This window comes from Bubalus kerabau, chromosome 13 (assembly GCF_029407905.1).
Source record: "Bubalus kerabau isolate K-KA32 ecotype Philippines breed swamp buffalo chromosome 13, PCC_UOA_SB_1v2, whole genome shotgun sequence".
NCBI lineage: Eukaryota > Metazoa > Chordata > Mammalia > Artiodactyla > Bovidae > Bubalus > Bubalus kerabau.
In genome coordinates this window covers 32,549,331-32,564,752 of record NC_073636.1, presented here as the reverse complement: position 1 = coordinate 32,564,752, position 15,422 = coordinate 32,549,331, and the positions used below count along the sequence as shown (strand labels likewise).

General features: G+C 40.8%; 1 protein-coding gene across 1 annotated transcript in view; it reads right to left on the bottom strand.

The window, feature by feature from the left end:
• Nucleotides 1-14,005, bottom strand: part of TMEM236 (transmembrane protein 236) — a 37,632-nt gene extending 23,627 nt beyond the window's left edge. Inside the window, exons 1-2 of the mRNA XM_055543936.1 lie at nucleotides 13,749-14,005; nucleotides 2,351-2,423 (exon numbers count right to left, since the gene is read on the bottom strand). Coding sequence (XP_055399911.1) covers nucleotides 2,351-2,423; nucleotides 13,749-14,005 — 330 coding nt within the window. The remainder of the gene's footprint in view (nucleotides 1-2,350; nucleotides 2,424-13,748) is intronic.
• Between the last annotated feature and the right edge of the window lie 1,417 nt (nucleotides 14,006-15,422).

The window sequence follows — 15,422 nt, the reverse complement described above, 5'->3', positions numbered from 1 at the left end:
GAGTGGGTTGCCATGTCCTTCTCCAATGCATGAAAGTGAAAAGTGAAAGTGAAGTCGCTCAGTCGTGTCTGACTCTAGCAACCCCATGGACTGCAGCCCACCAGGCTCCTCCGTCCATGGAATTTTCTAGGCAAAAGTACTGGAGTGGGGTGTCATTGCCTTCTCTGCATTCTCTGCTAGTGGAAGTCTAAATTAATATAATCTCTTTGAAAAACTGACACTTTTAGCTATAATTGAGTACTTGAATATCTTGTGATCCATCAATTCTACTCCTGCACATTTAACTAACCCAAATGCTTATATATGGCACCAAGAGACACGTTTAAGGATGTTCACAGCAGCAAAAACTGGAAACTGAAATGACCATCAAGAGTATAACTGACGGGAGTTCCCTGGTAGCCAAGTGGTTAGGATTCCAGTCTTTCACTGCTACAGTCCGGGTTCAGTCCCTAGGCAGGGAACCGAGAGCCCACCAGCCAGGTGGCGTGGCCAGAAAATAAAATAACACAGAGTAGAACTGATAGAGTGTGATATATTTGTAAAATGAAATACTGTACAGGAATAAAAAATGAAAATGAATGAACTACATCTAAACAGAAAAACAAGAATAGCCCATATTTTGAATGAAAGATACACAGACAGAAAGATCATAGACAGATAGACAACAATTTGATTTCCTTTTATAAAGCTTTCAAAAACAGATAAACTAACCTGTGAAGTTAGTAAGGTAGAAGTGACCTTTAGGATAGAAGGAAAGGTAGCCAATAGAGATGGCCTTTAGGGAGCTGGCAAAGTTTTATTTTTTGAACTGAGTAATGTTTCCACAGGGGCTTCCTTTGTAGTATCCCATTAATATTGTCTATATTGTGTGAACTTTTCTGTTTGTGTGTTACACCTCAGTGAAAAATAAGAAAAAAGTAAACAAAAATATGCAACAATGGGTGAAACATAATGAGAAAGTTGGCCCAAAGGGGCCATAGATAGTGCACAAACCATAAATAGTGCATAAACCATAAATAGTGCATATAGTTTATCTATGATAAACCACAGACAGTGCGTCACTGTGACAGCAGTGTTCCTTGAAAGGTCATACCCTGCATTTCCGAAGCTCATAGGCACCTCCCAGGTGCTTTACAAGGTCCCTAGGGGGGGAAGAAGAGAAAATGACAAATCCAGATGAAAATATTTGTGGGTTGCCGTTTGATGCAAAGTCCATCTCTGTAGCCTTCTGAGGATATTCTGTGTGTTCATATATTGTCCTAATGCTGCATCTAGGACACGTTGCCAAGTCATGTAATTTCTAATGATGTCATCCATTACCTGGTGTACATCTCTCTCATAGCACTAAGCAGACCTACTCTTGCTGCCTGGTTTTTTGCTCTACCATCAGTTTAAAAATTACTGAGGGCTGTGCGGATGTGCTGTCGCTTCAGTTGTGTCCAACTCTTTGTGACCCCATGGACTGTAGGCCACCAGGCTCCCCTGTCCATGGAATTCTCCAGGCAAGAATACTGGAGTGGGTTACCATTCCCTTCTCCAGGGGATCCACCTGACCCAGAGATCGAAGCCGTATCTCCCGAGGCTCCTGCATTGCAGGCAGATTCTTTACTGCTGAGCCGGCAGGGAAGCTCACTGAAGGCTAGAAACTGTCAAATTTTCTGAGTCCTCTATCCTCGGGATCTAATTTCATGTAATATGCACTTAGTGACTATCTACTCAACATGTAAATGAAAATTTTATTAATAAATTAAAAATTTACATCTTTCAAGCACCTTACAAATAATAAGATTAGCAGGGCATTCTGCTTTGAATTACTATCTGGGTAATAAGAGTTCTCACAGCCTGAAAGTTGTAGCTATAATATTCCTGTTCTGCAGATACCCATCCATCAGAGTCCCTTGGGAGCTGCCTTTGGGTGAAACATAAATTCAAATTTATTTTCAAATAAACATCACATGCAAATTATTTGGCAACAGATATCTTATCAAAGGTCTTATCATGTGAGTGGCTGTTCCCTGAGATACTATTCTATTCTCTTTAAAACCAAGAACACTCATGAAAAACATCAGGTTAGAAGAAACAAAATGTGGATCTTCTCTCAAATTCCTTGCTTTTTTATTATTTTCAAGTGACATTCCTTTCTCCCCACCCCTCTACACAAACACCATAGATTTTAAAAAATTGGCTGTTAGACCTTCCTCCACAATCACAGAGATAACAATGATCTAAGACTGGAGAAAATCAACTTTAAGAAACTTGTTGGGCATACCATTCTGTGAATTTTAAGAACAGGGGAACATTCTAAAATCTCAAAATCTTACAGGCAGGAGAAGAAATCAAAATTCCATACCTCAGTCACTGCTATAGAAAAGCTGAAGCTGGGAAGCGTGGTGAGTACTACACACATCATCATAACAGGTCTCCTAGCAAAGGGGAAAAAATAAGCAAAAGCAATAATGTACAAGATCAACAGTTCCTGTTCCATTTTGCCAGTTGTGCAGTTCTTGCACTCCTTTATAGTTTTTCTAAGAAGCCACTGCTTCCCTATTTCCATTTCCCAAATGTTTGAGTATGGCAAAGGGGAACACACAAAAAACCAGGATGTTTTTCTAGAATAAGAGGGTGAAAGGTTTCCAAATAATTAACAAACCGTCGATGGCTAAAAGCATCACAGCGCAAGACAAATGACGTTCAGTATTTTCATAACTCATTCATTAGAATCCTGTCCAACACGTCAGGCTCTGGTGACCAGTTGAAAAAAAAAGAACAGCATGACTCTCTCTAGGGATACTATAGCCCATGCTGCAAAACTGATCTTTCAAAAAATAAATTAGAAACCATATACCATTAATTAAAGGTGACAAATCTGGATTTTTCTTACCTGAGGGGGGGGGAGAATTTTATATATATATATACATACACACATAAAAATCACATAGTTTTTCATATTTGTTTTTGGACCACCTTTTAAGCCTTGCCTGGAGAATTCCATGGACAGATCGTGTAGTCACAAAGAGTTGGACACAACTGAGTGACTAACACTTTCACGTTTTAAGCCTTGCATGATCAAGCAATCAAACAGTTATTGAGATATAACATATAAATATTTTATGACAGAGAGAAGTAACACATATATTTAGCATTATCAATTCACAGGAAGATACTGTAAAATACACTTAAATTTTTCTATAATGAACTATTTACCTCCTCTCTCCTTAGTTAAGAGTCAGAGTCAGAAGAGTTAAAGTCGGCTCAGTCGTGTCCGACTCTTTGCAACCCCACGGACTGTAGCCTACCAGGCTCCTCCCTCCATGGGATTTTCCAGGCAAGAGTACTGGAGTGGGGTGCCATTTCATTTATAGGATAGTGTGTGTTTAAGCACACAATGTTGGAGTCTTTCAGAAGACTAAGAATTTCTGCCTGCCATGTCCCTCTACTTCAGCCTTATCCTAGATTTTCTAGGTATACACATAAGATAGGGGTGAGATAGCCCAACTCTCATAGCCAGACCCAGAACAACCTGCTAAAACCAGAGGTATGATGAAATTTTAAAATTGGTAGCTTTGCCTCTTGCTCTGAGCCCAGATGAAGATTCTTGAAGCACTCAGCTCTCTGAGGCTGGCAAAGGCATTCACAGAGTCCTCTTCTCAGCTTCACCTTTAAGAGTACCTCAGGAATTATTCCGGCACCTCTTCTTTTTCTATGTTATTTGCCTGATATCTCGGCCAATCCCATCATTTAAACATCACCGACTAGCCCAGGACTTGCAAACAGATTCTAGAATATATACAATGGCCTCTGTCCTGAGATCTGGAGTTGGACACCCACCCATCTATTTGGTACCTCCATTGGATGTCTAATAGACAACTCAGGCTTAACAGATCTGAAAAGGAACCCATACTCATTCCAGTCATCATCCAACCCTGCATGATTTACTGCCAAAGTGCATTTCAAATCATCGTCCACTAACACAGTAGCTCATTCACTATCATCTCTTATCTGCAGTGCTTCGTAACCAGTTTCCTGTTAGTGTTTCTATTCTTGCCAAGCAATATTTTTCCCATAAAGCAAACGTCTAATTTTGTAAATGTAAAACACATCTTACTACTCAGCTCAAAATCACCAGGGCTGGGAGGAGTGGGGAATGGGGAGTTAATGTTTAATGGCTATAGAGCTTCAGTTTTTCCAGATGAAGAAGTTTCTGTGGATGGATGTAGCACACCAATGTGTATGTACTTAATGCCCATGAGCTCTACATTTAAAAATCATTAAGATGGTAAGTTTTATGATAGGTGTATTTTACCACAAAATATATTTGTGGATTTAATAAATTTTCTAAAAATCTCCAGTGGATAAGTAATTAAAATAAAATTGAAACCTAGCACCATTGTCTACATGTTCTCCATGATGTGGTTTCTCTTATTTCTTTTACTCTCTTCACTTAAAATGATCTGCCCCTTCCCCAACATCCACTTAACCCCACCATACTGCTGCTGCTGATGCTGCTAAGTCACTTCAGTCGTGTCAGACTCTGTGCGACCCCATAGACAGCAGCCCACCAGGCTCCCCCGTCCCTGGGATTCTCCAGGCAAGAACACTGGAGTAGGTTGCCATTTCCTTCTCCAATGTATGAAAGTGAAAAGTGAAAGTGAAGTCGCTCAGTCGTGTCCGACTCTTAGCGACCCCATGGACTGCGGCCTACCAGGCTCCTCCATCCATGGGATTTTCCAGGCAAGAGTACTGGAGTGGAGTGCCATTGCCTTCTCCACCCCACCATACTAATAACATCTAATAACATACTAATAACATTTTGTTATTCTGTGATCATACCAACCTTGCCCCACCTGCCAGATTTACACTGGCTATTCTTTTCTGACAGGGAGTCTCTGGATGATAGACCTAGTCTAGGTCATAAATCTTTCATGTCTGACTCCTGTTTGCCTATTTCCAAGGTAAGTTCCATGGGACAAGGTACCCTATCTGAGTTGTTCATTACTTTATCTCCAGCATTTAGAACGATATTTCCAAACCATTTTTATACAATAAACTTTCTGGGAATCTTGTAAATCCTATGGACACTTCTCAGAATTTTTAAGTACATAAAATACATAGACTTATACAACAAAGTAATGAGGCTGAAAGACAGTTATCCACAATCTTTTAAAATTTTGATTTAGTAATTTACATACCTCAGAGTAGGAAACGGCAACCCACTCCAGTATTCTTCTCTGGAAAATTCCATGGACAGAGGACCCTGGCAGGCTATAGTCCATGGGGCCGCAAAGAGTCAGACACGACTAAGCAACTGAGCACACAGGCAATATATACCTAGCTAACGCCTACGCCTTGGAAGGAAAGTTATGACCAACCTAGATAGCATATTCAAAAGCAGAGAGATTACTTTGCTAACAAAGGTCCATCTAGTCAAGGCTATGGTTTTTCCTGTGGTCATGTATGGATGTGAGAGTTGGACTGTGAAGAGAGCTGAGCACCTAAGAACTGATGCTTTTGAACTGTGGTGTTGGAGAAGACTCTTGAGAGTCACTTGGACTGCAAGGAGATCCAACCAGTCCATCCTAAAGGAGACTAGTCCTGGGTGTTCATTGGAAGGACTGATGCTGAGGCTGAAACTCCAGTACTTTGGCCACCTCATGTGAAGACTGACTCATTTAAAAAGACTCTGATGCTGGGAAAGATTGAGGGCAGGAGGAGAAGGGGACGACAGAGGATGAGATGGCTGGATAGCATCACCGACTCAATGCACATGAGTTTGGGTGAACTCCGGGAGTTGGTGATGGACAGGGAGGCCTGGCGTGCCGCGATTCATGGGGTCGCAAAGAGTCGGACACGACTGAGTGACTGAACTGAACTGAACTGAAGAACATATTGTCTTATTTTCTTTGACATACTCATATCCATATTGCAAAAGATGCAGAAAAGATGAGAGAGCACATTCTGGAGAAAACAATTAGGGTATGGCTTGTGAATCCAATCAACAATCTGAGCAGAAACACTAACTGCTTGCACGGAAGGGCGACAGAGACAGGACAAGATGAAGAAAGGCTGTGAGACTTCCAGGATACGACAGGCAGGAAATGGGCTAATACAGAGCTGTGCCGTGCCATGTGTGCATGCTCAGTCCTGTTCAATTCCTTGGGACCCCATAGACTGTAGCCCACCAGGCTCCTCTGACCATGAGATTTCCCATGCGAGATACTGGAGTGGGTTGCCATTTCCTTCTCCAGGGGATCTTACCGACCCTAGGACTGAATCCACATCTCCTGCATTGGCAGGTGGATTCTTTACCACTGAGCCATCTGGTAAGCCCAATACAGAGCCATTTGGCTGCAAAGATGTGCCATCATTAAGAAAAGGGAAGAATGACTCTGGGATGCCTCAGAGGCCAGGGAAGCTGCCACTTCTACCATGGGCCCAGGGGTTCCCTCCTCAGATGCAGAGAGCAGGCCTGTTGCCCGTGGCCCAGAGGGTGGAGCCCTTACTCTGATAGGTCCAGAGGATAGAGTGTCCACACACACAGGTTGGTTGTCAAGCCTTAAACCTTAGAGCTGCAGGCTAAAACCAACATACAGGCAGACCTTGTTTTGCTGTGTTTCACATTACTGTGCTCTGTAATAAACTGAAGGTTTGTGGTATCATAGAGAGTACACTCAGACATTAACAAGTCAGCTAGCATCCCAAGGAGATATCACGAAGAGTAAAAGGTTCAGAAATCACAGGACACAGAGAATAACTGATGGGACTTGGACACTGGAGAAAACTTCTTAGCAGACTAAATGGGATATGGCTGAAATGACTGTGATGAGCCCATCTTCAAATATTTGAAAAGCTTCAGTATAGACACAGTGAGCTCAGAAAGGAAGTCACCCTTAGAGACACAGTGTGGACAGCTGTCATCACACAAGCGACAGTTTATGAGAGCCGACAAGAGAGCTTGAAAAGCAATAAAAGGGGACATATGTATCGTATAGCTGAATCACTTTGCTGTACACTTGAAAATAACAGAACACTGTAAATCAACTATACTCCAATAAATTTTCTTTTAAAAAAAAAAGGAAGAAAAAAGTGTCATGCTACTGAGAGTGACCATTACATGTGGCTAATTAATTACTGGTAGCCATGCCAGCATAATTTCATAACAAGGACAGTACTCTGAAATTGGTGAGTGTTGAATCACTGAAAATTGGCTGATTGATTGATTGATTGAAGCCAAATTTTTCTTTTTCTTCTTCTTTTTAAAAACTCTTTTGGCCCCACCATGCAGCATCTGGGATGTTAGTTCCCCAACCAGGGATTGAATATGGGCTCCCTGTGGTTACAGCATGGAGTCCAAACCACTGGACAGGATATCCCAGAAGCCAAACTTTTCTATGCAAATTAAAATATGCAACCTCCAAATTAAAATGCTTGACACATAAAAAAGAAAAGCAATAAAAAGAGAAAATCAGGGGGCAATGGGTAGGGCTCCCAGCCATGGCCAAATTCATTGGCATCTAAGGCAGGGCATAGGATGTGACAGCTACAAAGAAGACAGGAAGGAAGCTACACATGGCAGAGTTTATTTCAATACAAGGAAATAAGGAAGACTATCCTCATAATTTCTTCCCAGGAGCCACTAGTGGTAAAGAATACGCCTGCCAATGCAGGAGATGCAAGAGATGTGGGTTCAATCCTTGGGTCAGGAAGATCCTCTGGAGAAGGAAATGGCAACCTACTTTAGTATTCTTGCCTGGAAAATTCCATGGGCAGTGGAGCCTGGTGGGATACAGTCTATGGGGCCTAAAGAGTTGGACACAACTGAGCGAGTGAGCACAATACAACACATTCTCATAATTAGAGACACAAAAAGTCATGAAGCTCCTTTAAAATCAGAGGCAGACTGTCTGTACTGTGAGAAATAGTGTGATAGATGGACACTAAGGTGTCTTCAGCTTTCAGATGATTCCAACACTGAATTCTAAAAGCAAGGGGAAGAGTAGAGTTTTAGAGGTGGAACGGAAATGCAGGCAACGTTTTTCAAGGTTATTACTCTGTCAACAAGGACATGGAGGGAATGAGAGGGACAGAGAGGCAAAAGGAAGGACAGCTGTTGGTGAAGGTCTCCAGAGCCCCAGGAGGTTCATAAAACGCTCTCTGTGCCTCCTTGAGCAAAAGCAACCAGAACAAGGGATCTGACGCTGGACGTGAATAGATCAAAAGTTGGCGAGCCATGCCAGAGACTCAAGTGCACAGTGGCCCTGGAAATCAGTGCCTGATTGGGGTGAGGAAAACAGTCATGAGAACAAGATGCTGAGTCGATAGAGATGAAAGAGGAAGAACTCATGGAATCTGGTGACTGCATATGCAGGAGAGAAAAGCAAAAGTGAATCCACTCCTGCTGACTGACTGGAGGCGGTGGGAGAAGCAGAGAAAGCCTGTGGTCAAGGACAAGAAAGTGATCAGTCTTGGTTTTCAGAAGATGACAGACAGACTGAGAGAAAGAGGGTTCTCTGGGAAGAAGTAACTGTTAAATACCACTGGTTATCTCCTGGTAATTCACCTATGACCTTCTCGGAGGTGCTGGAAAGAGTGAGCTCTGCCTCCTCAGGTGAGCCGGTCACTCGTGTGTGTTGCTGTGCACCGTTAAACTGCTCAGACTCAAGACAAATGGGGTTGGTCTTGACTCCCTACTCACTGGGCAGGTGGTCTTTTAACCTCTGTGCCCCAATTTCCTCACTCATAAAACGAACACTGTAAATGTTCTTCTTCATAAAAGAGAATTAACTAAAACAACACAGGCAGTGTGTTTACAACTCTTTTTGGTACATAGTAATTGTTCAATCAATATTTACTCTTATTTTACTATGATGACAACTAGAACTATTACTGCTATGACTTCCACTGCCACCAGAAACAAATCAACAGCAAATTTTGCAGTGTAAGTTAAGGATGTCAACAAAGGAAAATGTTCCAATTGGAGTCTTTCCAACTTGGCACTGCCTAGGATGGCCGACACGTCATGGTCTGAGGCAGGGGTCCCCAACCTCCAGGATCTAATGCCTGATGATCTGAGGTGGAGCTGATGTAATAATAATAGAAATAAAGTGCACAATAAATGTCATATGCTTGAGTCATCACAAAACCATCCCCCACCATCCTAGTCCATGGAAAAATTGTCTTCCAGGAAACCGGTCCCTGGTGCCACAAAGGTTGGGGCTGGCTGGCTAAAGAAATCATACTCTGCAAGACTCGATAGAATTCCTAAAATATCACCCCAATCCAGTCTGGGAACCCCCAAAAGTCTTCTAGGATTATCCTTCCCCAAGGTACCCTCTCGGAGGAAATCTACTTCAGTTTCAGGTTAGTTTGTAGCTCAATGGTTTCACCCATTCACTGATTAGTCTATACCTCAATGGTTTCACCCATCCTGTGATATCCTAGGCAAAGTTTCCTCTTATTTACTGGGATATAAAATTTGGGGTGGATATAAATAGTTTTTCTTCTTTTCCTCAAACCATGTCCCTAGTTTATTATAAATTATGACAGGCATCCCTAAAAAGAACAGTCATTCCAAAAGAATGAGGAAGTGTTTAACAAGAGTAAAAGGAAGAACACCGGATTAAAGTTCAGACTTCTGTTGGTTTAAAGTGTGCCCTAAACTTTCTGACCTTGTTTCCTCCCTTATAAAATGACAATTATATCCATTCCCTCAACTTTACAACACTGAGTGCAGGCCAAATGAGAAAATGAAACGTAAAATCACACTCTAGTATAGAACAGTCTAGTGGTTGTCAAGAGGGAGAGGACTGGGGGAGGACTGTATATGGCAGCTGCAAACTGCCATATACAGTATGCATAAACAACAAGGTCCTGCTGTATGCCACAAGGAACTGTATTCAATATGCTGAGATACAGACTTCCCTAGTGGTCCCGTGGCTAAGACGCCACACTCTCAGTGCAGGGGACCCAGGCTGGATCCCTGGACAGGAAACTACATCCTGCATGCTGCAATAATTGAAGATTTCACATGCCAGAACTAAGACCTGGCAGAGCCAAATTAAATAAAATATATATCCTGAAACAAACCATAATGGAAAAGAATATAAAAATATGTATATATATGTATAATTGAATCACTTTGCTGTACAGCAGACATTAACACAATATTATAAATCAACCATGAAAAGTGAAAGTGTTAGTCACTCAGTCATGTCCAACTCTTTGCAACCCCATGGACTTTAGCCCCCCAGGCTCTTCTGTCCATGGAATTCTCCAGGCAAGAATACTGGAGTGGGTAGTCATTCCCTTCTCCAGGGGATCTTCCTGACCCAGAGATCAAACCCAGGTCTCCTGCATTGCAGGCAGATTCTTTACCATCTGAGCCACCATTCTTCAATTCTAAAAAATAAATAGAATCACACTATGTATAGAATAGAATCACAAAATATAAGATATTCATCATTTCACTCTATCCACCTTCCCTACTCTCAAAGGATAAAATAAACCGAGAAGATTCTCTGGATACACAGAGTATCACTTCTAGAATTTTCTTCAGTTTTATCATCACTTGTCAGAGTCATTCTGAGGATTAAACCAGATAATGTTTTCAACAGATACTAAATTCAGCTTGAGATAATAACACTAACATTCACCGGGTCCTTACCATGTGCTAGGCATTGTGCTCAGAAGTTTTCATGCATAATCTTACTCAATTTCTTAAAACAACCCAATAAAGAAACTAGCTTGTCCCCATGTTGCTCATAAGAAAACTAAACCTTAAAGAATTTAAAGGATGATCTCACAATCAGGGCCAATGCTGGAATTTCAATTCAGGTCTGTACCCCTCAGCCACAACGTCAGGAATTCACTAGCTGGATGACTCACTCTCTCCTGAATACCAGCCACATAGGACCCATGGCACCGGTGTGGATGTACAGAGAGATTCTCAAATAGGCCCATCAACAATGTAGCTGTGAAAGCTAACAATCTATGAAATCTCACATAAACAACTATTTAAGTATTCTTCAAAAATAATTCATACTTTCAATTCCTACTTTCTGTAATAGCAATTATTTTTGCATCATCTTCCTCTAGAAATCAAGTTATATGACACACACTATGTTACCAGATATATTAAAATATTCTATACACATTTTGGGGGATCACATATAATATCCAAATATACATCTTTAGGGAAGATGTATTCTAATGACACTAGAAAAACTGCATTTTTTTTAAACATACTTAGCATTCAAAGTCAGAATATTTTAAAAGTTGCATAAGGTGGAAGAAACAGCACAGAATCAGACCACTCTGGGCTCACAAATTCCAGCTCCACCAGTTATAAACTTTATCACTAGCCAAAGTTAATCACTTCTTCAAGTTTCCATTTCTTTATCTATACAACAAGACTATTAATGGATACCTCACTGGGTTGTCATAAAGTCTAACAGTATGGAATGTGTAAGGTTCCTTGAATAGTACTTAGTAACAATTTCTTCTTTTCTAGGCCAGTAAGCGATAACAATGGCTCGTAAAAGAGGTCATGGAGGGAACAGTTTCACTGAAATCATAGATAACATGCCATCCACCTAAAACTATTTAGAATACATATGACCAACCACACCCATAAATAGAAATAAAAGACTGGAAGAGTATTTTCCAAAAGGAATCAATGAAAGATGTAATTATTGTGACAGCCCAAGACAACTTAGCACAAGGGAAGTAGCTGGACCAGATGTACAAAGAAAAACAACAAACAAACAAAAACACAGACACTAAGGAGCAGAAAGACTGCTGCCTTCTTTCCTTTCAATTGCCCCCAGAGATTGGGACCTCACCCTTCAAAGAAGCAGTTCAGGGCAGTGGTTAGAAGGACCAACCACAGAATCAGACGGACCTGGGTCCAAAGTACAGTCCTTTCACTCACTTGTCAGCTGACCATGTAAGTTTCTTAACCTCTCCAATCTTCAGTTTCCTCTTGGGAATAACAAACTCAAAAAAAGACATACTTCACAGGGTGGTATGCAATGAAATGAAACTGATAAGTTCATTTTATATTACATAATAAATAATCAGTAAGAAGTAATTATAGCTTAATAATAATATATATTAAATACATTATTTAAAAATAATAATATTTTTTCAAGTTTTTTAGGTGGACCATTTTCAATGTCTTTATTGAATTTGTTACCATATTGCTTCTGTTTTATGTTTTGGCTTTTTGACCATGAGGCATGTCGGATCTTAGCTCCCACATAATAATAATAAGCAATATGGGAAGGTTTGCTGCCTAAATGATATTCAGACCTAAAAGGTCCTAGGGATTAAGCCAATGCAGAAAAAGAGAGCACCTTCCTGGGCTGGTGTGGCCAGCTTCCTACTGGTTTACTCCTGTTGTGATTTAGACCCTCCTTATCCCTCAAACACTTCTCGGCCTGGTCAGGAGTCTTGAACAGTTGAGGCAACTCCTAGTAGGTATGAGGGGTGGAGGGCCCAGCTTAGCTTAGTTGATCTTGAGGATTTGGGTCAAGGGTTGGAAAACACCTAAACCCCATTGATGAAAGCAATGCCAACCACATGATTTATTTTCAGAAACCACTTAGGACATCTGTCCTCCAGGAACTGAAAGTCTCCTAGTGTGTTAGGGGGTGACATCAAGTATCAGGCGTTAAAAAGCAGATCCTGGGCCCCACCCTCCCTGGCCACACTCTCCCTACAGTGTTTCTCACTATACAGCTGTATAGCTGTATCTATTATTTTTACATTTCTGTACTTGCTTGAATTAAAATTCCCAGCTCCTTGTTTTTCAAATGTATTCTATGTATCTCAGATGACAAGAACCAGATCTGAAGATTTAAAAGAAAAAATACATTAGGACCGGAGATTATTTGTTCTCAATACCTTTACATGGATCAATATAGTCATTAACCTGAGTTCAATCCTTATTAAGCCATGATTAATTTAAAATATTTCTGTATTATTATTTGAATACGTACCCTTCTCACCACTAAGGTAATAGAATTTATCAATACAATCAAAGTATTATTATTTTTTTAATCTAAATAAAGGAACCAGTTTGCTTAAAAATTTTAGTTGGTTAATGATCAAAGGATGCCTTAGAGTTATAAAACATTGCAAGGTAAACATATAGACATTACTTTTAGCTTTAGACATTACTTTCAGGTTTATACAACAGAAAATTCTATATTAGAATCTTATGATTATGATTTCTGTAAATTAACTATGATAACTTCATGCACTTTAGTGTACACAGGAATTAGTACAAAAACAATCACTACTCAGAGTATCAGAGTCTTAGGAATACATGTAAGTTGCAATTATCAGTCAGCAAAAAAATGACTCTTTAAAAAATATATGGAAGGAGACTTCCCTGGTGGTCCAATGGTTAAGACTTTGCCTTCAAATGCAGGGGCTGTGGGCTCAATTCCTGGTCAGGGAGCTAAGATCCCATATCTCATGGCCAAAACATAAAACAGAAGCAATATTACAAAAAATTCACAAAAGACTTTAAAAAAAATTCCACATCAAAAAAGTATTTTTAAAAAATACGGAAGATACTTCCATACTTTATACAACTATGAATACATTGATTGAAACAGTGGTTATTACTTCTCCTTAATCTCACATTACACACCTGTGTGTTATGCTAGCACCCTTGCCCAGAGAACATGAGACAATCTCTTTGAAAGCATCCCAGGGGGTCCCTGCGAAGAATTCTTTTTACTCACCATCCTTTGATTTTTTGGTAAAGATGACGTTTCTTGTACAAGAGAACTTTCACAGGAACCCAAATCAAGAGAGACACTGAAGCTACATAGGCAATTGAACAGGAAACAATCAGCCAATAATGTGTTTTGTCAGGCGGACGCCTCGTGGTGGAAGAGGCAACAGCAAACTGTTCCATTATCACCAGCGTGGGGACACAGAAAGCAGTAAACTCAAGCAGCTCAAACACCAGCAGCTTGATTAGTTTTCGAGAAGCCATCCTGGGAGGCCGAGCACCCGGGGACCACAGTCTCCTCCTCTGACTGTGAACAGCATATGGACTCACAGATACTGAACTGGGGTCAAGTTCCTTGTACTCGAATCGCTCACCAGTGACTTTATTCTTTTATTGACCCTCATATGGTTCAGTGATCTTCCAACTTAACAACCGAGGTCTCTTAAAGAAACAGAGCCGTCATGGAAGTGATCACTTAATGTGTTTGCAGATCCGTTACTAGAAGTCAAATGAATTTCAGAATATGCTTCGGAACATCAGTAAAAGTGCGGTCTTTTAATGTAGTCTTTATTATGAATTTGAGCACAAGAAAACATTTATTTAATATTTAACACTTGTTAAGTAGAACCATTGCAATAATATAATTTTAGTTAAAAAAGAAGAAAAGACATAATCCAATCCCCTATTTTTATAACTGAGCAGATCCAAGCAAAGAGAAATACTCAAAGCTTGAGAATTTGTCTAAGAGAGTGACTTCTCATTTCTCTTCAAAGTGCATGAAAAGGGAGTTTGGATTCACTTTGCCAATTTCCCAACCAGACTTCCTCCTGGTACTTGAAGTATTTATTTGTTCTTGCACATTAATTGCTATGCAACACAGATTAACATTATTTTTATTTTGCAGGTCAGGAAACTAATGATGATATGAGAAACATGTTATCAGGATCAATACATGAAGAGTTATCTATATCTAGTCTAAAAGCATATCAAATATTTAAAAAACAATTGTCCCCATGAATATCTTTCCTTCGCACAAGCCACTTTTGAGCAGCTGTGATGAGCATTCCACTGGGTGTGGGGTGGTTCAATGTACGTGTGACAAAGCATCCTTCCCTGCAAACCCTCACAATCCATAGAGGAAACAAACCTATGGGCAACAAAAAATAACTGCAGTCAGAAGTCTAACCTAAATGCCATGATACAACAGAGGAGACCTTCCTCTTTGGTTTTGGGAAGGGGAGGGAAAGATAATGATGATGCGAGCAGATGGTGGGTGTTGGGGTGTCAGTGACATTTCAGGAAGAAAAAAACAACTGGGAGGGAGGCATGATGATGAAGTCTGGTGTGGCATGGCAGGACACAGGGGAGGTAATGCTAGGAAAATGAGCTGCACTCAGAACACCCATATCCCATGAAGGATGTGTGTGTGTGCGCATGTAAATGTGTGTGTGAAAAGGCATTTTCTAAACAGAGGATCAGCTGACTACTTGGAAAGGAGGGATAGTGCTGATGTGAAGGCAGGGCTAGAGTGGTGTGGACCTAGAGATGGGGAAGCCACCTGGGAGCCACAGAGGAGCCTACGTAAGACAGAGCCTTGGCTACTACAAGTGATACAGGGGTGACGCACCCACACAGGCTGGCTCAATCCCTCCTGTCTGCTGGCTTCATCAGATGGCTCCTC